The 25,388-nt window shown below is 45.3% G+C and overlaps 1 protein-coding gene and 1 non-coding gene across 4 annotated transcripts; both read right to left on the reverse strand.

Annotated features, from left to right (window-relative positions):
* Positions 1-3,104: 3,104 nt before the first annotated feature.
* On the reverse strand, positions 3,105-25,194 carry PPP1R8 (protein phosphatase 1 regulatory subunit 8). Of its 3 annotated transcripts, none has more exons than XM_047872712.1 (7): positions 25,125-25,194; positions 21,087-21,147; positions 15,351-15,504; positions 13,814-14,034; positions 12,140-12,284; positions 6,800-6,864; positions 3,105-4,585 (listed from the first exon to the last, which is right to left on the reverse strand). In XM_047872712.1, the coding sequence occupies exons 4-7, from the start codon at positions 13,877-13,879 to the stop codon at positions 4,232-4,234; spliced, it is 630 nt and encodes a 209-aa protein (XP_047728668.1). In that variant the 5' UTR covers positions 13,880-14,034; positions 15,351-15,504; positions 21,087-21,147; positions 25,125-25,194; the 3' UTR covers positions 3,105-4,231. The 3 variants fall into 3 exon arrangements, with proteins under 3 accessions (XP_047728668.1, XP_047728666.1, XP_047728667.1); XM_047872710.1 differs by lacking the exon at positions 25,125-25,194 and adding an exon at positions 23,051-23,204; XM_047872711.1 differs by lacking the exons at positions 13,814-14,034; positions 15,351-15,504; positions 25,125-25,194 and adding an exon at positions 23,051-23,204.
* LOC125174290 (small Cajal body-specific RNA 1) lies at positions 19,396-19,561 on the reverse strand. Its single transcript, XR_007155402.1, has one exon. It is a non-coding gene; the product is annotated as a small Cajal body-specific RNA 1 (non-coding RNA).
* Positions 25,195-25,388: the final 194 nt, after the last annotated feature.

Raw genomic sequence — 25,388 nt, forward strand, 5'->3', positions numbered from 1 at the left:
ATTTGAATCCCTGCTCTACCACTTGCCAGCCATGTGACCTCGGTCTGTGTACTCTCCCTGAGCCTCGAGGTCCCCCAGCTGTGAAATGGGGCACCACCGACCTCCTCTCAGGGATGTTGGGAAATTTAAGGGGAATAACATGCACAATGTGCCAGCAGGGTGCGGGACAATGAGCCAGATGGGTTTCCTTCCTCTTCCCCTCAGCTCCCAGCCCCACAGCCCTGGGAGGTCACAGGACAGCCACAGTGGCTCAAGAATGGGAGCAGGGCCCCGCCTGCCGGCCGACTCCAGAGCTGCACCTGGGCCCGTGTTCAGGGGTGGTTGCCTCCCAATCCAATTTCCCCAGAGGAACAGGCGATGATTTTATTCCACGGAGACAGAGGTCGTCCAAACTCAGAGCCTTCCCACCCCCGCCCTCTATCATACGCTGGGGGACTTTCATTCACCCACCCCCTTTGCTCCTGCAGCTGCCCCTGCTTGGCGTGCCCTTCCCGCTGCCACTTGGAAACATAAAAGGTCGACCCTCTGGTTTTTCATGACCTTCTCCCTGAGCCGTGTTTCCCTTCCCTTTTCCTCTCTCTCTCTCCCTTCTTTTCTTCCTTCCTTCCTTTCTTTCCCTCCCTCTCTCCCTCCCTTCCTTCTCTTGCCTTGACTTGCCTACCTTTCCTTCTTTCCCTCTTTTCTTTCTTTTTTAAAGAGAAAAAAACAGTTTCAGTGGCCCCCAGTAATTTGAAACTTTCAAATTCCCCAGCAAAGCTTACGGGGTGGGATCTGGCCTCTGCCTTTCTGATTCCCTCCTCCCCCTACCGACCATCCCCACGTTCTTCCATCCTTCCATTCTTCCATCTTTCCGTGCCTCTCCTGCTGGTTTCCTCTGCCTGGAGAGGCTTGATCTACACCCCTCCGTGTGGCAATTCCCCACTTGTTGTTCAGTGCTCTGCCCAAATGCCATCTCCCTAGAGGGCTCCCTGACCCCACCTGTCTCTGCTGTCTTCACCCTGTCCATCCTTCCACTAAAGCAGGCAGGCGTCTTGCAGGCCAGGTGGCACATTTTGGTGTGCCCAGCTCACACATTTCCATCCCTGTTAGTTGAAAGAAGTAGGTCCCCCACAGCCATGGTTTGCTCACAAGCAAAATGAAGGATCCAGACAGGATCTCATAAATGCTTCAGACTCTAGAATTCTATGATTTGCAGATAATGGGCATATTTTAGGCAGGCTGTCTCCAAACAGCCGATCTTGAGCCGGGAACACCCGGAGAATGGGCTGGTTCCTGTCAACAGGTGTCCTCCATGGGATTTGCCGCCTCTCCCCCCTGGGGAGGGAACAAAGGTCTTCTCCTCCCTCTTAAGCAGATGGCCCATCAGTGGGCACAGGACTCTGGGGAAACCTGTGGTCGCTTCCCCTCCAGAGTGGGTCCGTGTCTCAGGCTGGGGAGAGGCTGTGTCCCACAGCAGCGTCACACTTACTAGAGCAATAGCCATCTGCCGGTCCTTGTGGGAAGCAGGAAGGGCTTATCCATCTGTGGTTGTGTCTTGAGCCAAGTTAAGGGTGAGCAGCGAGGCCGCTCCCTGTGGAGCTCACCTCTGAGAGGCACTACAGCATGACAGAAATAAACCAGAAATATGGTGCCAGGTGAGCCAGGTGTCCACACAAAGCCTCCTTGTGTCCTGGAACCACCAAACGAAGCCAGTCCTGCTTCCACTGAAGTCAAATGGGCCCTTGAAGGGGAAGATGTTACTTGACAGGCTTGGATGTTCTCTGCGGGCCTTCTTTGAGACCCACTGCAAGTTTCACTCTGTAACTCAAATTCTGAAACCAAATAATACATAGTATAACCTCTCATCAGGAAGGATTTACTTTATCATCTAAACTAGATCGAAGCCCTTTAACACACCTTCCAGTAAGTTGTTCAGTTTGGAACACTTTTCTTCTTTAAATGTCTAAACATGGAGTGACTGGGTGGCTCAGTCAGTTGAGCAGACTCTGCCTCTTGATTTCAGCTCAGGTCATGATCTCATGGTTTGTGGGTTCAAGTCCCGCATCAGGCTCTGTGCTGGTAGCTCGGAGCCTGCTTGAGATTCTGTCTCCCTCTCTCTGCCCCTCCCCTGCTTGCTCTCTCTCTCTCAAAAATAAGTAAAAAAATAAACCTTAAATTTCAACGAAACCTAGCCACAGAGCTACAGCCCACTGAGCACAATGGTGTGCCCCCCACAGGCCAAGCACCTGCTTCAGCTTAGCTCATCCTGGAGGCTGTATAAGGCTCAGGCTCCGGATTCAGACTAGAGTTTCAATCCTGACTTCACTGCAGTGGGATCACAGGGAAGCTGATTTTGTCTGTTTTCTCATCTGTAAAATGGGGAATAAAAACAGGCCTCTCCTTAGGGCTATGTAAATAAAACTTGCTGTAATGGTGGGCAGGGTAGACAGGTGTTCAGTGAGGGACTATTAACCAGCCCTAACAGTCACCTTCACTACAGTAAGAGGAAGGTGTCCTTTTAAAATAAGGACCCTCATTTTTACAAGAAGCTAAGAGGTCAACTTTTTGTCCAGCTGTGACTTTATGGATCCCTGTTCTTCAGCAAGCTGCTCCTGCTCCAAGGCCAGCCTCTCAACCCAAGGGATTTGGAAGCTAGCTGGCATTTCCATCACAAAGCCACTCCCCGCATATGAGGTCCTGGCATGCGAGACACGTATGTTCAATCCTAACTCTGGCTGAAATCCCCTATAAAACTATGCAACTTTAGCTTCCTGAGCTGTGGCACCGACGTGAGCAGCTATAACCAGAGAGCAGGAGGACGGCCAGGCTTTGGCAACACCAGCCGGGGACCAGTGTCCCGAAGCCCAGCCTCCCGGTGTCAGTTCTGCGGTTCTGCCTCCCGATGAAGGGCAGCAGGCACCTCTTAACCCACTTTGCTCAGTGAGGCTTCAGTCTGGGGACTGGAATCTCTAATTAGAATTTCCACATTCGGCAGGGGGCATCTTTATTTGTGGTAATAAAACGGGGCCAGAGCATCGCCTCCCAAGCCTACCTGCACCTCCGACAAAACATTCCCTGATGGCAGCGGGAATCCGTGATGGCGACCGAATCACAGACTGCACGAATGACAAAAGTTACGTTTAATTTACAATGTAATAAAGGTTACAGGTAAAAAGCTACACATAAAGCGTGAAAAGGCCTATTACACAAATGTACAAATCTCTGTACAAAGCTCATATCACTGTTTGCTACCTTCGTCTCCTGTGTTTGTTACTGGGCCGAGTCCTGGAGCTCTGGGTTATGAGAGCTCTCAGTAGAGGGGGTGGGGGGGGGGGCGGGGAAGAGCCTCTGAACCAACACCTAAAAATGTCCTCTTAGAGACATCAGTTACTTGCAAAGTAAAATTTTTTCAATTGGAATTGCTGCTCTAACTGGTCATATCCTTTAAAAATTGCCTTCATAACACACTTGAATAGGAAAGCAATGCCTTAAAGAGTAGAGGACAGTACTCTGGAATCAAACGAAAAACTTCAGCAAGTAGAGTACTCAGGTGTGACAAGAGAAACAAGTGAAGTTCAAACAATACCGTAAGTTTCAAACTACCCACCTGTATCTACAGCACTGGTCACAGATGAAGAAAATCAAAATGTTCTCATTCCAACAGAAAGGACAAAAGAGAAAAAAGCCTAACTATTGGACCTCAAAACCAGTGACCCAGGCAAACACTTCTGAGTTGAAACCTTAGCTTAACTGAAGAATTCTAAACCCTCTTCTGATAGACCTGGGATCCGTGGCGAACCCTTTGCTACCTGGGACTTGCAGGGACAGTAAGCAGAAACCAGGCTGCTGGACCCACAGGCTGGTGATGCTGCTGCCATCAGCACAGCTCTAGATGCCACCGGAGGGCCTGGAGTCTCTCCCCAGGGTACACATGACTTTAAATCAAACTGACCCCAGAACGAGGAAGAAAAGAAAAAGGTGGTGACGGAAGAGGCCTGGGAAAGGGCCAGGGCAGCCTACCTAGTGGGAAAAATATGAAACACTGTTCTACACTCATAGTGTTCTGAAGACAGGTCTTTATGGGATATTCCAACCCCACCCCAGCTTTAACATTACATGGTTAGGGCCCCAGGAGACATTCTGAAAGACGAGACCGCACACATGGAAAGTTTTTCTCCCTAGTTCATTAGCTCCCCTGTCACCCTTCCACCCAATTCCCACCCAATCCCACCCTTCTCCATGACCAAAAATATCAAATCAGTAAGGAAGGTGTAGGCTTCTTGCCCGGCCAAGCCTCTTTTGCATATTTCTTCTTCTTGGGTTCATTGACAGCTTCGGGGTTATAGACTGCAGGATTTGGTGCAGGGTTCATGTTCACTGCTGACGGCACGACGGGAGTCAAGTCCACGTCAGGGGCGAGGTTCGGGTATGGCATGGGCAAGCCACCGATGAGTGCTGTCCCATGGATGCCGTGTGGCTGAGAGCCGGCTTCACTGTGCGTGGGGGGCAGGCCCCCGTAGAGTCCTCCACTGAATGCAAAGTTCTGCATGCGCCTGCTCCCTGATTCCTCCAGGCCCAGGGAGCCAGGGCCTTCCACCCGCTTCTTCTGTGGTTCACAAGAGACAGAGGAGACAAGAGGTAAGACACGAGAGGGTGTCAGTTAGCCTTTTCTATTCCAACCCTAGAAAACTTGAAGAAGGCCCCTAACCCTCTAGCTTGTTTTGTTTCCTAGACAACCTATTTCACTCTCCTGAAATCTCAGGGTTTGAAGAGACCACCTGACAGTGGTTGTCTAACGTTGATGGTTCCCAAATACTGCTCCACACAAAGTGTTCACCATCCTACAATGCACTGGGAAAAATGAGGACGTGTGAGCTTTTCATAAAGTAAAACTTACCCAGTTTAAGTGACTACTCTTTGTCATAAGGTCATACCCCTCCCTCTCTTTTTTGATTTTAAAAATGCCCTTTTAGGAAACAGTGGTGATAATAGGTAATACAAGTATTTAAGTAAAAAGTTAGTATCTTCATGTTGACCACACGACTTTTAAACATTAATCTGAGAGCAGAACAAATCTGTGGTGACAGAAAGCAGTTCACTGGGTGCCTGGGGCTGGGGGGGGTGGGGAACTGACAGCAAGAGTACATAAGTAAACTTTCTGGGGTGATACAAAGCTATACATGGAGTATGGTGGTGGTAACCCAGGTGTATACATTTGTCAAACTCAAACTGTACACTTAAATGTATTTTATCATATGTAAATTATACCGTAATAAAATTGACAAAGAAGTAAAAACATCTGGTTTTATATTTTATTTTTTAAAGTAATCTCTATACCCAACGAGGGGCTTGAACTTACAACCCCGAGATCATGCTCTACCGACTGAACCAGCCAGGCTCCTCTTGCTGGTTTTATACTTTAATGACAACAGAACATTTGGAAGGAAGGAAGGAAGGAAGGAAGGAAGGAAGGAAAGAAGGAAGGGAGGGAAGGAGGGAGGGAGGAAGGAAGGAAGGAAGGAAGGAAAGAAGGGAGGGAGGGAGGGAGGGAGGAAGGAAGGGAGGGAGGCAGGGAGGGAGGGAGGGAGGGAGGGAGGAAGGAAGGAAGGAAGGAAGGAAGGAGTGAGCTCAAGGAGAAACGTGACCTGAATGCTATGGAGACAACAGAGAAACACGTCATCTTGTACTTTTTCACACTGGCTTATGAATGCTCATGAAAGATCCCCCTCAACCCTCTGACCCTTTTGGATTAAAAAAGACTAACCAGAAATTTGACAGACATTATCAATCTAAAGTTTAATTTTTTGTTTTGTTTTTTAAATAAAACTTTCTATAGCATCTGTGACCAGCATCTTCCAATCACTTTTTGAATATCCCTGTTGACAGGTCTCACTATTTCAAGGGGTCACTTGCCCCTATGGACAGTCCCAACTGCCACGTAGTTCCTCCACATGTTGAGCAATTAGAACATCTCTGTAACTTCCACCTCTTGGTTCATCAACATACCTGATCTTTCAACCTAATCCTGATCTGGGCTAGCTTTCCTATCTGCACCATTCTCAATCACGAGACAAAGGCACGGCCAAGCTGGAGGTGCCATGCAGAAACGTGACAATGTTCTTCCTCCCCTAATAGCTGACTTCAAGCCAGAAGAGCAAGGCTAAAGAAAAGTGGGCCTCTCTGTACCCTGCTGGAGGTAAATTTATAGGCTCCCATCACATCAGAATTTATATACAGCATCCAGCTGGCCAGTCGCCTACAGCCTTTCTATGGCACTCCAGGATCCCCTAGATTCAGGTGGGGTGAAAGTCTTTCTACAGCATGAAAAAACAGAAGAACAAAGAATGTGTTTTAAAATTAAGCACACACAGGGTGCCTGAGTGGCTCAGTGGGTTAAGTGTCCGGCTCTTGGTTTCAGCTCAGGTCATGATCTCATGGTTGTGGGATCGAGCCTCGCATCAGTCTCTGTGCTGACAGCATGGAGACTGCTTGTGATTCTCTCTCTCCCCCTCCCTCTGCCCCTCCCCTGCTTACACACGCACAGTCTCTCTCTCAAAATACATGAACATTAAAAAGCAATTTTAATTAAGCACACATTTAACACTTACCTACACATAAAAGAGTGGGGTTTTATTTTTTATTTTCATTTTTTTCTTTAAAGATTTTAAAGTAATCTCTATACCCAACGTGGGGCTCAAACCTACAACCCCAAGATCAAGAGTTGCATGCTGACTGACTGAGCCTACCAGGCACCCCAAAAGAGTGGGTTTTTAAACAAGACTGTATGGCATTCCAAACAGTGTTACAATGTGCTTCCTACCTTGACTGGGACCACTGCAGTCTGCACCATGTTCCGGAAGCGACCAACTGAGGGATCCACATCCTCTGCAGAAGACACCAGAGGGTAATTAGTTTGATACTCTGCTGGGAGGATTAAGGGAACAGGGCTCACTGCAAACAAAGTAACCACAACAACTCATATTCAAACAGTAGAATACAGCTAGCAATTCTGAGTGTTTACTGAGTGCTGGCACCGTGTTAAATCCTCACAACTCTATGAGGCAGGTACTGCTACAATCAACATCTAACAGACACACTCAGGCATCAATGAGTGAGCTGCCTGGCCCAGTCACCCTGCTGGACAGTGGTGGGACCAGGATTTGTGTTCAAGCAGCCAGAAATAGGCCTGGGCCCTGGACGACTGCACTGTACCTACCCTCCCCAAGTTTTTTTCCATTCCACATATGTCTTTTTTTTTTTAATTATTTTTTATTGTTTTATTTAAAAAAAAAATTTTTTTTTTAACGTTTATTTATTTTTGAGACAGAGAGAGATAGAGCGTGAACAGGGCAGGGGCAGAGAGAGAGAGGGAGACACAATCTGAAACAGGCTCCAGGCTCTGAACTGTCAGCACAGAGCCCGACCCGGGGCTCAAACTCACAGGCCGCGAGATCATGACCTGAGCCGAAGTCAGACGCTTAACCAACCGAGCCACCCAGGCGCCCCTAAAAATTTTTTTTTTTAATTTTTTTTTCAACGTTTATTTATTTTTGGGACAGAGAGAGACAGAACATGAACAGGGGAGGGGCAGAGAGAGAGGGAGACACAGAATCGGAAACAGGCTCCAGGCTCTGAGCTGTCAGCCCAGAGCCCGACGCGGGGCTTGAACTCCCGGACCGCGAGATCGTGACCTGGCTGAAGTCGGACGCTTAGCCGACTGCGCCACCCAGGCGCCCCCTAAAATTTTTTTTAAATGTTTATTTTTGAGACAATGCAAGAGACAGAATGCAAGCGGCCAAGGGGCAGACAGAGGGAGACACAGAATTTGAAGCGGGCTCCAGGCTCTGGGCTGTCAGCACAGAGCCCGACATGGGGCTTGAACTCACGAACTGTGAGATCATGACCTGAGCCAAAGTTGGACGCTTAACCGACTGAGCCACTCACGTGCCCCCACATATGTCCTTTTGAAGAGAGAAACCAAAAAGCAGATATTATCAACCCCAAGCCAGTGATAAAACGATGACACGTGAGACATGTGACGTGGCCACATACCACATACCTTGCCAATGTCTGCTAATTAGCAAATAACGGAAATTAGGATTTAGGCCCAGGGCTTCCGACTTAACCTGGCCTTTGACCTGAACAACTGTATACAATCAAGAATTTTACTGAAGGATTTGAAGCCCCCTGTCGAGGGAGCATGGAGAGCAGCCCCCTTTTCACAGGGTACACACACATTATTGTGCCCTATAAAGTTTCTAGCTTCATTCGCTGCAGAAAGAAAGCGCTAAGACCAAGTAAGTGATGTGCTTGCAGCTGGTCACTCACTCATGCCTCATTTACTGGACATCAAGGATGGAAGTAAAGAGCAAGACACTGTCCTGTCTTTAAGGAGGTGACAGATGAAAAGCCAGACAGGCTACAGCACAACGGAGGGGTGCAAAACAGTGTTCCTGGAGCACAGAGGGGACCACTGGGCTGGACTGCCTGGGATGAACAGGAGCTTTCTTGCTGAAGGCTAAGTGTGTGGAAACAGGAAGGGAGACTTACTATTATTACTAAAAACCTACTCCACGACCTCTTTGTCTTAATATAGTGGTGGGAAGGAAGTTTCCCTAATAGGTGTTGTTTATCTTATTTTAAATGCATAGAGGGTGACTGTTATTAAAAGAAACACTCCTAGGGTTGATGGGGGGTGGGAGAGAGGGGAAAGTGGGTGATGGGCATTGAGGCGGGCACCTGTTGGGATGAGCACTGGGTGTTACATGGAAACCAATTTGGGGGAGGAAGAGAGTGAGGGAGGAAGGAAAGGAAGGAAAGGGAGGGAGGAAAGGAAGGGAGGAAGGGAAGGGAGGAAGGGAAGGAAGGAAGAAAGAAAAGAAAGACTCCTATGAATCCCTTTGGAAAACAAAGATTCCCTATTTGAGTAATTAACCCCTGGTCTGGCTTTTCACAGACTAGGATGCCTCTAAACAATACACCCTGGCATTACATTCACAACCAATCTTTGTTCAGTGAGTGAACAAACGAATGACTTCTATAGGGAAGAAGAGGAAAAGATATCCAGGCTCATTAGGAAGGAGATGAGGGCTGTAAAAAAGGCGTCCTCACCTTTTTTCTCAGCCCCACAGGAGTCCTGTTCCAATCATCCCTTCAGCAAGGAAAGCCAAACAAAGCACAAGAGCACCTGGAGCCCAAGAGGAGTGGCTAATGGGGTACACACTCCACGTGTGCAACACGCCTGCAGAGGGCCGGGGCTAACTCTCTGGGGACCCTGTCTTGCGCTGTGCTGGCTCAATGGCACTCCTGTGCTCTCCTCATCTCTAGCCATTCCACCCTGAAAGGATGTACCCGTTCCACGAGATCTCTGTTCCTCGAAGATCTACCAACAAATTCCTTGCTAAGTCTACTTCTGGTACAGGAAAGGTTGCACGGATAAAAGGCAAAAGCAGTGGTCGATGATGATGGCGAGGGATAATGGTTAACACTGAGTGCCAAGCACTGATCTGAAGTACTTTTACATATACTAAACATTTAGCCTCCCCACCAATCCTATGAGGCCAGTATCTGTTAAGTCACTTGGTCAAGCTCACACAGCTACTAAATGTGGAGGTCGATTTCAAACCTAAGTCCTCTTAACACCCATGCTATGCTCTGGCCGAGTACAAATTCTGCTCCAGGGCAATAATTTTTAAGGAGAAAAACAGAGCAGACCAGACCCTGAGTTCTGAAAGAGATTTAAAAGATTGACTAGTTCAGGGATTCCCAATTTGATGGCTGTTCATCAGTACAAAAAAAGAGCTTGTTTCAAACTATAGATTTCTAGGTCCAACTCCTAGGAACTCTTATTCAATAGGTTCTGGGGCCCAGAAATAAGTCTCCCTAATTGGTCACTTGGCCCCTGCCTGAACATTTCCACTGGGTATTCACTGCTTTGGAGAGTAATCTCCTCCACTCCACATACCAAACAAATGCCCAATCTTTCACAGGAATCCTGTTAATTCTTCCTCTAAATATAAGAGGGATTTGGGGTGCCTGGGTAACTCAGTTGGCTAAGTGTTGGACTCTTGATCTTAGCTCAGGTCATGATCCCATTTTGTGAGACAGAGCCCCATGTCAGGCTCTGTGCTGACAACATGGAGCCTGCTTGGGATTCTCCTTCTGCCACTCCTGTTTGTTCTCTTTCTCTCTCAAAACAAATAAATAAACTAAAAAAATAAATAAACGTAAGGATTCATTTTTTTGTTAATGTTTACTTATTTTGAGAGACAGCGAGACAGAGAGCAAGCGCATGAGCATGAACCGTGAGATCATGACCTGAGCTGAAATCCAGAGTTGACACTTAACTGACTGAGCCACCCAGGTGCTGCCCTGCCCCTTTAAAAATGTTTATCTATTGGGGCACTTGGGTGGCTCAATTGGTTAAGCGTCCGACTTCAGCTCAGGTTATGATCTCGTGGTTCACAGGTTTGAACCCTGTGTTGGGCTCTGTGCTGACAGCTCAGAGCCTGGAGCCTGCTTTGAATTCTGTGTCTCCCTCACTCTCTGCCCCTCCCTCCCTCCCTCCCTCCCTCCCTCCCTCTCTCCACAGTAAATAAAACATTATTTAAAAAATGCTTATTTATTTTGAGAGAGAGAACACGTGCATATGCAAGCCAGGAGGGGGAGGGAGAAGGAGACGGAGAGGTGGGGGGGTGGGGTGGGGTGGGACAGTGAGAGTGAGAGAGAGAGAGACAGAGAGACAGAGATGGAGGGAGGGAGAGAGGGAGAGGGAGAGGGAGAGGGAGGGAGAGGGAGAGAGAGGGAGAGAGAGAGAGAGAGAGAGGGAGAGGGAGGGAGAGGGAGGGAGGGAGAGGGAGGGAGAGGGAGGGAGGGAGAGGGAGGGAGAGAGAGAAGGAGAGGGAGGGAGGGAGGGAGGGAGAGAGGGAGAGAGGGAGACAGAGAGAGAGAGAGAGAGAGAGAGAGAGAGAATCTCGTTGCTTTTTATGCTGAGCCAAATACTTGCTACTCACTGGCTCTGGCTTTGCCTACTCCTTCCTCTCGAAGGTCAGCCCTGCAAATACCCAACCGCAGTGGCTGTGCCTCCTCAAGCATGGTCCCCCTACCCAGCATTTGGAGGAGGTTTTCCATAGCTGCAAGTCTCCTCCTCCCTCAGGACTACATAACACATCTGGTGGCTGAGGTCACGCTTGCATTTGGTAACCCATTCGGGTGAGTTCTGCTGGGAACACAAATGAGTGGGGTTGCTGTCCCCTAGTCATCATGCAATTTTTAACTGCACCTGACTAGTTGCCACATCACCCTGATGACTCATTCAATTAACTAAAATCCCCACATCTTTTTTTTTTCATGAGCTGTCACTGGAACAGATCTTCTCCATTTAAATAATTGGTATTTTGAACCTAAACGCAGGACTTGAAAGTTATTCTCACTGTATTTCATTTGGGAAGTAAAAGTTTGGGATCCTCGTTTCCATCCACTGAGACTGATTTCAAACAAGGTTTTCTGAATCTCAATTCCATCTTCATCATACAAACTATACCTTGGGTCTCTATGTCATCCACCTCACCTACCAGAGTACCTGTCATACTGTGTATACCCAGTAAGTGGTTGTTGAAGGACGGAACAAATTAGTGAACTTGGTGGCCTTCCCATAAACTGATGCTCTCACCTTGCTGACATTTCCATACAAATTTTCTAGAGATTACTTCCTTACAGAGAGGCAAGTCTTCAGTGCAGTTAATGGTGACAGCAAAAGGTTTTCCAATCTTAGAGAGAGGTACCATTCATACTCAGAACTCCACAAAGACAATAATGTTCTACTCTGAGGTAAAGATAGCAAACAACCCTACTTTACCTAAACTTCCGCTATGACGCAGACTTAGCGTCTCCCCTGCAGATCAGCAGGGGAGAATCACAGCCTGGCTCTGTCTACTGAATGACATGGGCCCTTCCTTTGGCTATTTCTTTCACAATGCAACTGGATAATGCTTGAGTGTTTGAGGGTACTTCACCAAGGCACCGTAAGAAACCTCTCCCCTTAATACAGTGCCGGTTGTTCTAAACCTTGCTGAGAAACATTACAACTAACCTACACACTGTGTACAATACTCTCTGAGATCCAGCTTTTTCATCAGAAGAAACCAGGAAGATACCTCACCTGGATTGATGATCTCGTCATCCTCACTGAAAGTCACCCGTGAGTTCTTCCTCTTTCTCTTTGGTCTCTGAATGTCGAGATTCCCCTCCTCAATGGTCAGGGTGGAAATCCGCTTGTTGTGGGCAGTGTTGAACTCTGTCAGGTTCTAGGCCAGGGTTCACACAAGACAGACAGGAGTCAGTACACAGGGAATTTGAAGAACATAGAGCTAAACAAAGAGCAAGAAGGCTTTAGAAGTGAACCTTAACCTCTGCAGGCAAACAGCATTCTCTTCTGTATTCCAAAAAAATTCATTACCACCCTTGGACTGCTACTATTAACAAACCTCTTTTGACAGAATGTGGAACATCCTCACTGACCAGCGGGGCACTGATGGTCAAAAGAAGGTGAACAACCCTGAGTTGAGAACAGATCATCTGTGCAAGTATCCTTGAGTTGAGGTTTTGTGTTTTGTGGGGCGGAAGAAAGACTATCATGTCTTCAAGCTGGGAATGAAAGAATGTGGCTGGGAGGAACCCCATGAACCACTCTGAATTAACGAAACAGAGTGGGCAATTGATAGCTTCTTTCCCAGCAGGCCCTGCCCACTGAAGCTCAGAAGGACAGGGCCAGGGCACTTAATATTTGGCATTAATAGTTTGTCACTTCCCGTCCCTGCATATGGCCCCATTTCTATTCATAACCGCCCATCTATTTCAATGATTAACTTGGCCTCAGCACTGCTGCCTGCCTCTTCCCAATCCTCTGGACTTATTCCAATCTGCACTGCAGTCTGAGACATTCCAAATGTCTTGAGAACAAATGTCTTGAAGACCCAGAGAGGACCTAACAAACTGAACTTAAAAAACAGGGAAGCACGGAAGCAGCACAGTCACAGGAGTGACTGTCAGCAAGTCACTGAGGCTACTTCTTTAGAACAAAATAACTTTGAAACTGTAAGATTTCCCCTGTGCTTTTCTTCCTAAGGGCTGGGAAACTGCCCTGGTGAACAAGAGGTATACGAATGAGGGTGGTTAAGGACATGCTGGTCTACCTGAATAGACCAGTCACACCAGTGCAGCGACAGACATGTAAACGGAACAGCCACATCACAAGCCACTGGGGTCAGCCTCTAGAAAAGGAAAACTTCAGCACTTTACATTAAATCTTGTAAAATTCATGGCCTTCAGGGCAGCCGGGCCCAAAAGAACAAACGCAGCCTAGTTCTACTCAGAAGTTTCTTGGGCTATTCTAACAATATCAAAAAAAAGCAATGTAAATGAATGAAAACTTCAGTCTCTCTGAGCTTATGTTTCTAGGTGACGGAAATGTTCTATATCTTTGCCACTCAATATGGTCACTTGCCACATGTGACTACCGAGTACCTGAAATGTGGTTAGTAGCTATAGCATTAGACAGTGCAGCTCTAGAAAAGTTTAACTCGCAGCCTTGGCTTCTAACATCTGGTGAAGGTGGGCAGACAACCATGAAGTCTACTGGCTGTACACAACAAACCCAACACAGTGCAGCTTTCCCAGGCATGTCACATGTGGCCACACTGCCTGGCAAAGTGGCAAAGGCCCACTACTGGGCTCAAGAGAACCTCCTGATGCTAGGTCACTGGCATTTCAAGCTACATACTGAAAACTACAGTCCCAAAAGACAAAACAGTGTCATAGACAGACGTGAAATTACATCAAGCTCGGTCTCCTCCTCTGGAAGCCCCAGTAAGCCCTTGAGTTCATCATCCTCTCCACCCATCTTCTCATCTCCTTTCACAGCTGACGGCAGTGTCTGAGGCTTCTCACGTAGAGTATATGCCCTTGTGGATGCACCAAACGAGACTGTGGAATCGATGGGAATTTGCTGAGGCTTGTGAGGCTCCAACCGAATGTGACCCAAGAAAGTGCCGTGTGCTGGGAATAACCAAATCAGAAATATAAGAGAGAAAACAGAAACAAAAACCAACCTGAGTTGTAGGAGGGAGAACAGCTCCTCCCAGAACATCAGTTTTGTTTTTTAAAATGAAAACAGCACTGGGTCCGCTCTGCATCCCTTGTCATGTGTCAAAATGAAAAGGAAACTCTTCATTGGGTCTTGAATCTCTTCAGTGGATCTCTTATACATCTTCAGACCTGACATTACCCCATGTAACAAAGACCACTGCTTGCTCTCTGCTGCCAGACAAGTTTGGCTTCATTCTGGGTTCAGCAGGAATGGCTCCAACCCAGCAAGAGCCATGCCCCCCAAGGCAGAAGACAGGCATCACTGTGGTCTGACCTCTCCAGCCCCAAGTGTAAGGAACATAAGAACTTCTGGCCTGGTGGCAGTTATATTTGGGTTTTCCCCAGGACAATAAAGGAGGCTGGCTGAAACAGGTACAATATGAATGCCAAGTCAAGCCAAAATCCTACTGGAGAGTTTGAATATTTTTCCATGTCTGCATTCTGCATGTTATAAAATGGAGAGAAAAAATGAGATAAATTTGCAAGTTAAGTACTGGTGAGGCAAGTTTCTCCAAAGCCATTATATAAGCATATTGTGTCTGTGTGTGTGTGTGTGTGTGTGTGTGTGTGTGTGTGTGTGTGTTAGAGGAGGGGAGAAAGGATAGAACACGACCAGCCTAGAAGCAGGAGCCTTTACATTTTACACTATATTTATACATGGACAAATGAACAAACTTCAGAGCCCCATGAAGTCTCAATTACATTTCTGGGATCATCTTTGGCAGAGTTGAAAATCTTACTTGGAGTGTGCTTATGCAATTAAAATTGGTATTATTAGTAGTCAAAGCAAAATGCTTTGAACCTATTATAAAAAATTAAATTTTGCTCAGAGCAAGTATTTTTTTAATGTCCTGCACCACTACTCTAATACATTAATGGAGTTTATCACAGCTTCTGCTTAAATTGGACCACAATTTTATCATGGTCCTATCAACACCTGAATACCCATAGCCCCTGGCTCCTGAGTAACTTTTTTTTGTTCTCTATATATTCCTATTACCTCATCCAGAACATGCCTCCCCAAAACCCTCTTCTCTCTCCAGTCATCAATTATTTCAGGAAAACAGGAGATACAACAGAAATAGAGAAGGGCTGATTTAAAAACCAAACAAAAACTTCTTCCTTGATGAGCAATAAAACATGATTTCAAAATGGAAGAACCCAAAGAGCATTTTCACATTGCCCCAAAGAGAATGTGTCAAACAGGGTGGGCATGAGTTACTTACTACTGTTGAGATCTATTAGGAAAACTCTCTTCAGATGCTTGTGGTAGACCAAGGCAGCGTGGACCCGAGAGCAAGACTGGTGGTCAATGGTAAAGTCACACAAATCAGGGTTTCTCCCAAATAAGTAATACTTCTTCTCATCAATAATCAGTTTCTAAATAAATATTAAATTAAATATTACTTAAATCTCGTTTCAACAGGGTTTAGCAAAAACTCTTCCAATCTAGTAAGTTGAGAATCTTGAGTGGAATTCCTTGCTGAGGCGAAAACAAAATTATTTCCCACTATCCTTCAAGATAAAGAGCTCAGAATAATTTACGAACATTTTGGGGGGGTGGATGGCAATTAATCTCCTCAAATACAGTGGTTAAAGGTCTTGTGTTAGTATGAAAAGAACTTTTCTTAATTCTAGTAGATGACAGTGGCTTGTGGGAGTGGCTGTCTTCTGTCCATTGGAAATTTAAGATTTCACCAGATCTTAATTTTAGGTCAACCAGGAAACCAGAAATACAAAGCATGTCTACAAAGTAATAAGACTGCTATTCAGAAAATCTACATTCAAATGAAGATTAACAATTGGTTAGGAAAGGACAGGGGTATAAACACCTATATGTACATTCTAATTATGCTGCCATAGCCCCAGAGGGTTTTTGGAATCTTCTATAGGCAGTGCAATTACATTAGATACCACTGTATGAGCATCTGAATCTAACTTTATTGTCACTTCACTCTGGCCACAGAAAAGTATTACTCCAAGTTAACTCTAAATGGGTATTTGCTGTGTCCAAACATGGAACTACTTCATGGGGCAAAGATTTTCTAGGTTTGGGGGAATGGATTAACATTTATTAAAGGACTACTACTGCGAGGCATTTTAAACATGATCTCATCAAATCCTCAAAACTCTGTGAAATAAGTATCACCTCTATATAAAGACAAGAAAACAGATTGAGAGAGATGAAGCCACAAATCTAAGGTGGCCCAGCTGGTTAAGTAGCAGAGCTGGGGTATGAACTCAGGTGTGAATGACTTACAACGCCAACATTCTAAATAATGTGCTGTGGGTCCGAAACAATTCCAAGAGAAGAGTTCAAATGTTTGTAGACACTGGTATGGCACTAAACAGAACCCAATATATAATAGAATACCCCAATATAATAGCAGAAAAGGATATTTCACAGACCAGCGAAGTGTTATTAAAAATTTATGAGGGGAAGGACACCTGGGTGGCTTAGTCAGTTAAGCATCTGACTCTTGATTTCGGCTCAGGTCCTGATCTCAGGGTGATGAGATCAAGCCCCGAGTAGGGCTCCGCGCTGGGTATGGAGCCTGCTTGGAATTCTCTTTCTCTCTCTCTCTCTCTCTCTCTCTCTCTGTCTCTCATGAATAAGTAAGTGTGAGGGGAGAAGGAGCTGACAGAGCAGTGTTAACTTTTTATTTTGCCAAAAAAGGACACTAAAAAAATTGTCACCAATTAGTATAACAATTTGTATAAAAGAAAGGTCATTTCAACACCAAATAAATAGGAAGGGTAAGGGTAAAGGACATTCCCCGAGCTGAATTTAGCTTTACAGAACATTCACAACACTGTCCTTATTTTCCTTTAATCCAGAATCAGTAAAGCCTTTGCTGATTGGTTGTAGACTGAACTGTTGTAGATGAAGGACTCTAGATGAATTACTGCTAACACTTCTCTCAGTTCTAGAGGTCTACAACTTGACCGCTCAAGAACATGATGTTTTTCCTTTATTTTTTAAAATGTTTATTTATTTATTTTGAGAGAGTGAGCACACGAGAGAGCACGTGCATGCACAGGAAAGGGCAGAGAGTGAGAGGGAGAGAGAATCCCAAGCAGATTCTGCTGTCAGCACAGAGCCTAACATGGGTCTCGATCTCACAAACTGTAACCTGGGCCAAAATCAAGAGTTGGACACTTAACCAACTGAGCCACTCAGGCACCCCTATGTTTTTCCTTTAAACACAAAGTCTCCTTAAGCTCTAGTTGACATTTCACACTATGCTGCTCCTAAAATCCCCAAGAGAAGATAGCACAAAGCTGAGTAGAGAAACAGTCATGTCAGTATGGTACCAGGCTAGCTCTCAAGAGGTTTAGATTTCATTCCTGGCTGTCACTGAATGCACAGCGGGCCACTATTCTACCCTGTGCTTTAGTGTTCCCCCTACAAAACCAGAAATATACCTCATACTGATAAGGAACAACTGCTGAGCACTTATGCGCCATATACTGTGCTGCGTTTTATGCTGGGTCACTTCATCTTCACAGCACTCTGTGGGGTAGGTAGGTACTTTTATTCTTATTTTTATGATGACAAAATTGAGGCACAAGGAAAATAATTAACCTATTCCAGTTTACACAGCTAAACACAGAAGCCACCCCCTTATCCGTGGGGGATATATTGATTCAGCTGATGCCTGAAACCTCTGATAATACCAAATATATATATATATATGTATCTACTATGTCTCTTCTTACACATACACCCTTATGATAAAGTTTAACTTGTAAACTAGGGACAGTAAGAGATTAACAGCAGTAATAAGAAAAATTCTAATATCCTGCAATAAAAGTTATGTGAATGTGGTCTCTCTCTCTCAAAATATCTTACTGTCCTGTACTTACCCTTCTTACGATGATGTGAGATGATCAAATGCCTATGTGATGAGATGAAGTGAGGTGAATGGCACAAGCACCGTGATGCATTAGGCTACTACTGACCTTCTGACACCATGTCAGGAGGATCATCTGTGCCAGTAACTGAACCCATGGAAAGCAAAACTGTGGATACGGGGGGACACTACTGTATTTGTAAAGCTGGATTAGAAATTCAGGTCTGTCTTACTTCAGACTCTGACTCTTTTAACCACCACATGATAGATTTTCTTCACCCTGCCTCCCTTAAAAAATGTACCATGAGGCAAGGAACATTTTCAGAAGTGAACAAGTACTATGGGTCACTTTCTTAATTTTTCTTTTAACTATTACTTACCCAGTGTCTTTCAAGCTTAGCCTTAAGGCTCAATTAGTTCAATCTAGCTAGGTACATGGTTCACCTCTGGGAAACTCTGTCCAACAGTGCCCATCTGCTGCTGGCAGAGCTTGTCCCAGACCTGGACCACTACGGAGCACCAAGATTTAACAACAGCCCTGACAGCTCAATCAATCATCCCCATGTCATCCCCAAGCTTTAAGATTTGGGTTGAAAATAAGACATTGATTTAGAACTGAGAGAGCCCTGAAATTTCAACATCTTGTTCTCTCCAAGTACTCTCCATGCATGCTGAATCTCACGGCATTTCTCATTCATATTTATATGCACACAGATTATGTCCACACAAACTTAAATTTGCTAACTACAGTGCTCACAGACTGGTCTCAAGGAAGCAACGCACAAGGTTACCGGCTCCTGGGTTCTAATACAACACTGACCAACCTTCTATGATTCTAAGGTGCCAAAGATATACTAGAGTATGTGTTCAGAGGGGGGAAAAAGAGGGGCACCTGGGTGGGCTCAGTTGGCTGAGCATCTGACTTCAGCTCAGGTCTCTGTGAGGTCGAGCATTGGGCTCTGTGCTGATAGCTCCGAGTCTGGAGCCTGCTTCAGATTCATTCTCTCTCTCTCTCTCTCTCTGCCCCTCCCCTGCTCACACTGTCTCTCGCTCTCTCTCTCTCTCAAAAATAAACACTTAAAAAAAAAAAAAAAAGAGAAAGGGCCTCCAAATTAAATATATACATTCATTATTAAAGGGACCTCAATTACAGAAACGTTCAAATATACTGAGGATAACAGTATGTCTTAGAATCAAGGAAATGTGTTAATTCTTGGACAATGTCCAAGTATATGAAATTAATTCATTGGTCTTTCAACAGTCATTAACACACAATTTCTTTTCTCTCTCCCTCTCTCCCTATGCCCACCATCGGGCTCTCACAACCCCGAGATCAAGAGTGGCATGCTCTACTGACTGAGCCAGCCAGGTGCCCCTAACACAATTTCTTGACTAGCTATGGCTAATACCACTATTCAGTTGTGCCTCTGAGTTATAACTCAGAGTGTGTCTTTACACACTGGGCTTAAATGACTCATGGCTTTTGTTTTAATATTGCACTTCTTAAACCCAGCTATCACAACACATCACAAGCCTTTGACACAAGGCTAGGATATAGATAGCTCGGTTAGTATCAAGTGCTAAATCCTTAAAAATAGGCACATCTCAGGTCTATTCCTCTCAGAAACAATGTAGTGATGTCTAAGGACTGTAACTTGACAATCGTGTGGCAACTCAGCATACCTAAGAGCACTGAAGGACAGAGAACACGATCAGTTAATGGAAACCAGTTATCGGAGGGATGTTTGAGAAATTAGAGTGCCTTGAAAATATGTATTATTTCACAAAGGAATATGATATTAGCATTAAAACTAGGCCTCCTTGTCTGTTTCTTCCTACTACAAACTAAATATTTACTAAATTCTAGTAACAAAATAAATTCCTGTATGTCTTCAAAGCTTCATACCATGTAGCAAAAATATTTTTTGTATCTATCAAACAGCCTACAGTAGAAAGAGTTTACAGACATTTTAGCTAAATTATTTCCTTGAATAATCTTGATGTTTTGTAACCTTGAAAATAGAAGAACCCATAACAAAAAGTCTCTAAGTGACTGGCTAAGGCATGATGAATTCACAAAATTCAACACAACTCATGCCTTAATACTTTGCAAAACACCTGGGTCTCCTTCAGGAGATTTCACAGATGGCTTTTCAACCATGGCATACCTTGATTTTTACTATAGGCCAAAGGAAAACAACTGCTTTCAAGAATAGGGCTTTGAACCTTAATTCCGTCTGAGTGAGCAAACATAAAACTGCTTGAAACATGGAGACTCACAACTCCATGTTTAATCTTAATCTCCATTTCTTGGTAAATAAATGGTACCCTAAGGATTTTAAAAAACTTAGAAACTTATACAGACTAATAGCTAATCAAAATTCATGTTCTCTTGAGGTTCTGTATGGTGTTCATTCTAAAGACTTGTATAAAAGCTGGAATTCTGCTCTTTTCCTTTTTAGTACTTATTTAAATTATAATCATCTAATTTTTGTGTGACTGTCTTTCCCACCAGATAATTTAAGAATAGGAATCACCTTTGTTGTGTTCACTGTTGTAGTCTGTATGCTGAGTACCATGACTGGCACATAGTAAGCATTCAGTAAATGTCTTGAACGAATGAATGAGTTTTATCTTCAATCCAGTCTCTTTCTGAACAAGCATTTTAGCTTACTATATTTCTTTGAAGGGCTTGGGCCTGAATTGCATAAATGCAACTTAAAAAAGTGAAAATCTACATCATTCACTTTCTTCTTCGGTTACTGCATATCTTGCAACTTCAACACAATTCCACATACTCAGAGAGAAAGAATTCGCCAAGTTACAGGGCTTCCAGTTTGATGGGGACCCATAAGCCTATGATCAATTAAAACCCTTCATCTGGCAGGTGAGAGAAGTCACAAAAAACTGAGTGTCTGTGGGAGATACCAGTTTTGAATGTGTTATATCACCATGTGCTTTTAATAGAAAAAAAAAAAAATCAGGATGAACGAAAGTAGCATTGCTGGAAAACAAAGCACAGGAGAGGGGGCGGAAAAGTGAGTCACTGGCAAAAATGCTTAGTGTGATGAGGGGAAAAAAAAAAGAAAAAGACATGTGTTTCCATACCTCAATTAGCTTGTCTCCTTTGACTACATCCAGATGTAAACCAGGTGGGGGTTTACCTGCCCTGAAAAATAAGAGTGAGAAAAGTATTTTCAGGATGAGTTTACAAATGCCATTTACAATTATTGTCCCATTCAACACTGCGGCTCTTTTACCAGTCTATAATTAGTTCATGTTCAGCAGAAATGTCATCTACTTCACTGTTATTACAGCTCCTTTCTACATTTGACACTTCCCCAGTGATTCAATTGCTCTAAAACAGACTTTAGTGGATCTGTATTTAGAGCAGCACCAAAGAAACCTATATCTACCTTGGAGAAAAAGCAGCACAGAGAGTCCAAGTACTACTATAGCTGGGGCAGTCTGGTCACTTGAAGTTGGAATCTAAGATGTGCCACTACCACTAATACCATATAAAGGCAGAATGAATCAGTGGTGTTTGGGGCTGATCAAGATTAGTCTCATCACAGAATAAACAGAGGCTACTGTCCTGGGCTCTGAGACCAAATCAGAGGTGCATAATTAGGGAGCTAGGGCAATCCAAAAGCATGTCCGTAAAATGAGGTACCAATCAATACAAGAGGTGTTTGTTACCCTTGACCAGGTCTGTCTACAGTGGTATGTTTAAGGGAACTGTTCCCTATACTCCTATAACCTATACTCCTATAACACCATTCAAGGAGGATACACATATGTCAAAGCAGCTAACAGTGGCTGGTACTTACCAGACTGAGGAAATGGCTGGTGATTGCAAATAGTCTCTTGTAACTATAAGCTTACAGTCCTGGTCCAACTTCTGAAACCCATGCAGCAAGGGACCAAAATGGACATACAATTTGTAGACTGAAGCAACTGGGTGTTACAAAAGTGCAGAGGGACCCAGAAAACAGCCACACATTTGCTTCAGGCCTTTGCTCCTTTTAAGTTTGAAGAAAGAACAATCTTGCCAGAGCCCCTACATTTGCATGCGCATGCGCGCACACACGCACGCATACACACGTACGTGTACACACACACACACACACACACACACACACACACACACCCGTAGTCATCTCACAATCCTGCCTCAACTCTTCTATGGCAGTTGCTGAAAGGGCAGTGCACTGAGCAAAAGCCCATTTTGTCCGGAAAACAGGGAAAGAAATGTTAAATGTTACATCCAAAACATGCTTTCTGAACTCCTACTGTGTGCCTGGCTTAGGCCTAGGGGCTGGGAACACAAAGGTGAATCAGACAGCCCTTGCCCTTGAGGATCTCAATATAACGGGAAAGAGATGAATAACACCTAAACTGGGATGAGCTACAGCAGAAATAGCTCTAACTCGGATGGGTCTCCTTGCAAGGCAATGCATATTTATTCATCTTGTAACCTACTCAAAGACTAAACTAAATTATTCCATTATTCCCAAGAGCTTGAGAAGGGCTGAAAGGGGTTCATTCCAAAAATTACTGATGCCTACTTTGAGGTGGGTCAAAGCCGTCCCTACCCTCAGGGCGCTTCCAGTCTGCGGGAGACAGAAAAGTACTGCACGGGAGATGCAGCAACGACAGAGGGATGCTGGGCGCTGAGCTTGGGCTGGGGCCGGGAAGCTGGCTCGTGCGCGCTCGGGACAGAGAGCAGGGGGGCAGGTACGGTGCTCCACAAGAACACCAGGCACTCAGTCACTAGTTGGGGTAAGTTCGGGGCCAAGGCCCCGAAACGCCCCCGGCAACCGGCTGATCGCCCAAGGGACTGCCTAAACGAGCACCTCAGAGCCCCCAAGTCTGGGTTTCCTCAGTTTCTGGGCCCGGGCTCCAGGCTCCCGGTTCCTCCACACGCCGCCCGGCCCGACGGACAGTTCTCCCTCAATCAGTTCCAGGGTCTCTGAGCCGTCCGGCTTGCTGCGAAAAATGAGCCGCCCTGCCAGTCCGGGCCAAGCCAGGCCGGGCCAGGCCACTTCAGCCCTGGCCGCCCCGCCACTCACCAGGTCGGGCAGTCGAACAGCGGGAGGCTGGAGCCGGAGTTCGCGGCTGCCGCCATCTTGCGTCTCCCCCTCCCATTTGGCGGGCCCTAAGCACGCCGGGAAACTGGAAGACCCAGAGGGGAGAGGCAGCATCCCAGCAGTCTGTGCGTACGCACTCGCGCGCGCGCGCACGCACACCTACGCATGCATAGGGCGTTTCTAGTGGTGGTGGAGCCTGGGGTCTGGTTTCTCAAGTTCTCTTTCGGTGTTTTGAGACTGCCGCCCTTCTCCGGAAGATCCTCGGGAGGGTACGGCTTTCCTTGCCCAGGAAGTGCCTGAGGAAAAGGGGCTCGTAAGGAGGGGTGTCGGTCTCCCTTAATGTCCTCTTCCAGACGACGCTTCTGGGCTCTAAAATCTTGGGACTCTATCCTTGCCCTGGGCTTGCACCATCAGCCTTTCCACCCCTATCTAGCGTGAAGCTTGAGGGCAGAACTCAAAAGAGAGTGGAGTGTTCAGTTTCTCCTGGCCCTTCTGCACAGAGCTGCACGCACCCTACTTACTTCCCCTTTCTAATCCAAACCTGGGTCTTGAGGATTTGTGTAGATTCTGGGAGACTGCCTTAGGGGATCATCTAATCTGTTTATGAAAACCGGACAAACTGCAGCAAGGAGCGGATCCAATTAGAAGGCAGGCGTCCACATCTTAGGTGTACACGAATGAAATGGTTAATCAAGCTGTGGCCCCTTTGGATTTTAAATTTTTGGTCACAGTGATTAGGTAGTGCAAGGAAGCATTAGGATTCAGGCCTGCCCTAGGTGTAAAGGCTGAAAGAGACCAATAGCAGAGCCTGTGCCTGTAATGGCTTTATTGAACGATTATTTAACTGGGCAAGTATATGTTTTATATGGATCATCCATTTAATCCTCACAACACTTGAGATAGGTATAATGATCCCTGAGGGGAGGTTCAGAGAGGTTGAGTTACCCAGTCTCACCCTAGAACAAGTGGTGAGTGGGTTTCCAACCTAAATCTGTATGATGCTAAAGGCTGTGCTTTTTTTTTTATATGTTTTTTTTTTTAAAATTTATTTTTGAGACAGAGAGAGACAGAGCATGAGCAGGGGAGGGGCAGAGAGAGAAGGAAACACAGAATCCGAAGCAGGCTCCAGGCTCTGAGCTGTCAGCACAGAGCCCGACGCGGGGCTTGAACCCACAAACCTCAAGATCATGACCTGAGCCGAAGTCGGACGTTTAACCGACTGAGCCACCCAGGCGCCCCAAGGCTGTGCTCTTAAATCACCACTGTCCATCACACTTAGATGTTGGTACAATTACATTTATTAGCACACAACTGATGCCTAACATTTTTCCATTTTCGTAGAAAACATGAGAGGATTATCTGGCCTTTTTAAAAGAAACCAATGGCAAAATTACTGTTCACCCAAAAAGAGACACTGCACAGCAAGCTAGCTCTATGATGGGGTTATTTCTTTTCCTGCTACTGGTCCTTTAGATTTTTAAACCAAACATCAGCCTGGTGTTTGCTCTTTTGACATCTCCAGGCATCAAAATTTAACTGCAGCCTAATATTAACTTTGGTTTTTAAATTATCAACTCTTATGGGTGTACGAGAATCACCTTTTCCTCTGGCCTTCAAAAACACAGTAAACTCATCTAGCAAGCTAACTTGATCACATCACTTACCAAATGACCTGTTAATATCCTCCTTTCCAGACTTGTGATTCCAAAGACCAGGCTGATGAGAAAAATACAAATTCTAAACTTAATTTCAAGAAAACAGGCTACAGCTCCTCCTTTGAGCACAAGTACATGATTCTTGAGAAGGAATTATTCTCAAGTGTTTTGAGTGTAACAGAAAAGAACAAGGTACTTTTATCTACAGAGATCGTCCATGCCTTTGAGGTTCCATGCCCCTTTTCAGGCATAAGGTGGTGTTGAAGCAATTTCCAGCTAACAGTGACCTGATATCTTATGTCAGCTTTGCTTTTCAATTTCTCAGCTTCTGTGTGTGGTCCATTATTTAATCCCTTCTAGTGCTGACAATACACCCAAGAAACCTAAAGCTATATTCTTACCCATATAATTCTTTACTCCTTGGCCATGTTTCCTGTTTCCAGCACAGCTGACAATCACACTGGCTTCTGATGTAATGGCGCCTTACATTTACCTAGGTCTTATAAAGCAAAATGCTCTTTGTTTGGGCACCAATGATGTCAGCATAGATCAGCAAACTGAAGGGCAGCAGTCACTGAAATGGAAAGACTGATGGGCCAGCTGCCTTAGGATTTTGGTATCTCAACTAAGATTAATTTCTTAGACTCTGAGACCTCCTTAGAATA

Source organism: Prionailurus viverrinus, chromosome C1, assembly GCF_022837055.1.
Source record: "Prionailurus viverrinus isolate Anna chromosome C1, UM_Priviv_1.0, whole genome shotgun sequence".
Lineage (NCBI taxonomy): Eukaryota > Metazoa > Chordata > Mammalia > Carnivora > Felidae > Prionailurus > Prionailurus viverrinus.

Excerpts from the sequence above, each read along its gene's own strand:
- PPP1R8 (XM_047872710.1), bottom strand. The coding sequence starts at position 23,106 with ATGGCGGCAGCCGCGAACTCCGGCTCCAGCCTCCCGCTGTTCGACTGC. Across the intron at positions 21,148-23,050 it reads CTGTTCGACTGCCCGACCTG|GGCAGGTAAACCCCCACCTG; the intron begins GTGAGTGGCGGG and ends CTTATTTTTCAG. Across the intron at positions 15,505-21,086 it reads AAGGAGACAAGCTAATTGAG|AAACTGATTATTGATGAGAA; the intron begins GTATGGAAACAC and ends ATATTTATTTAG.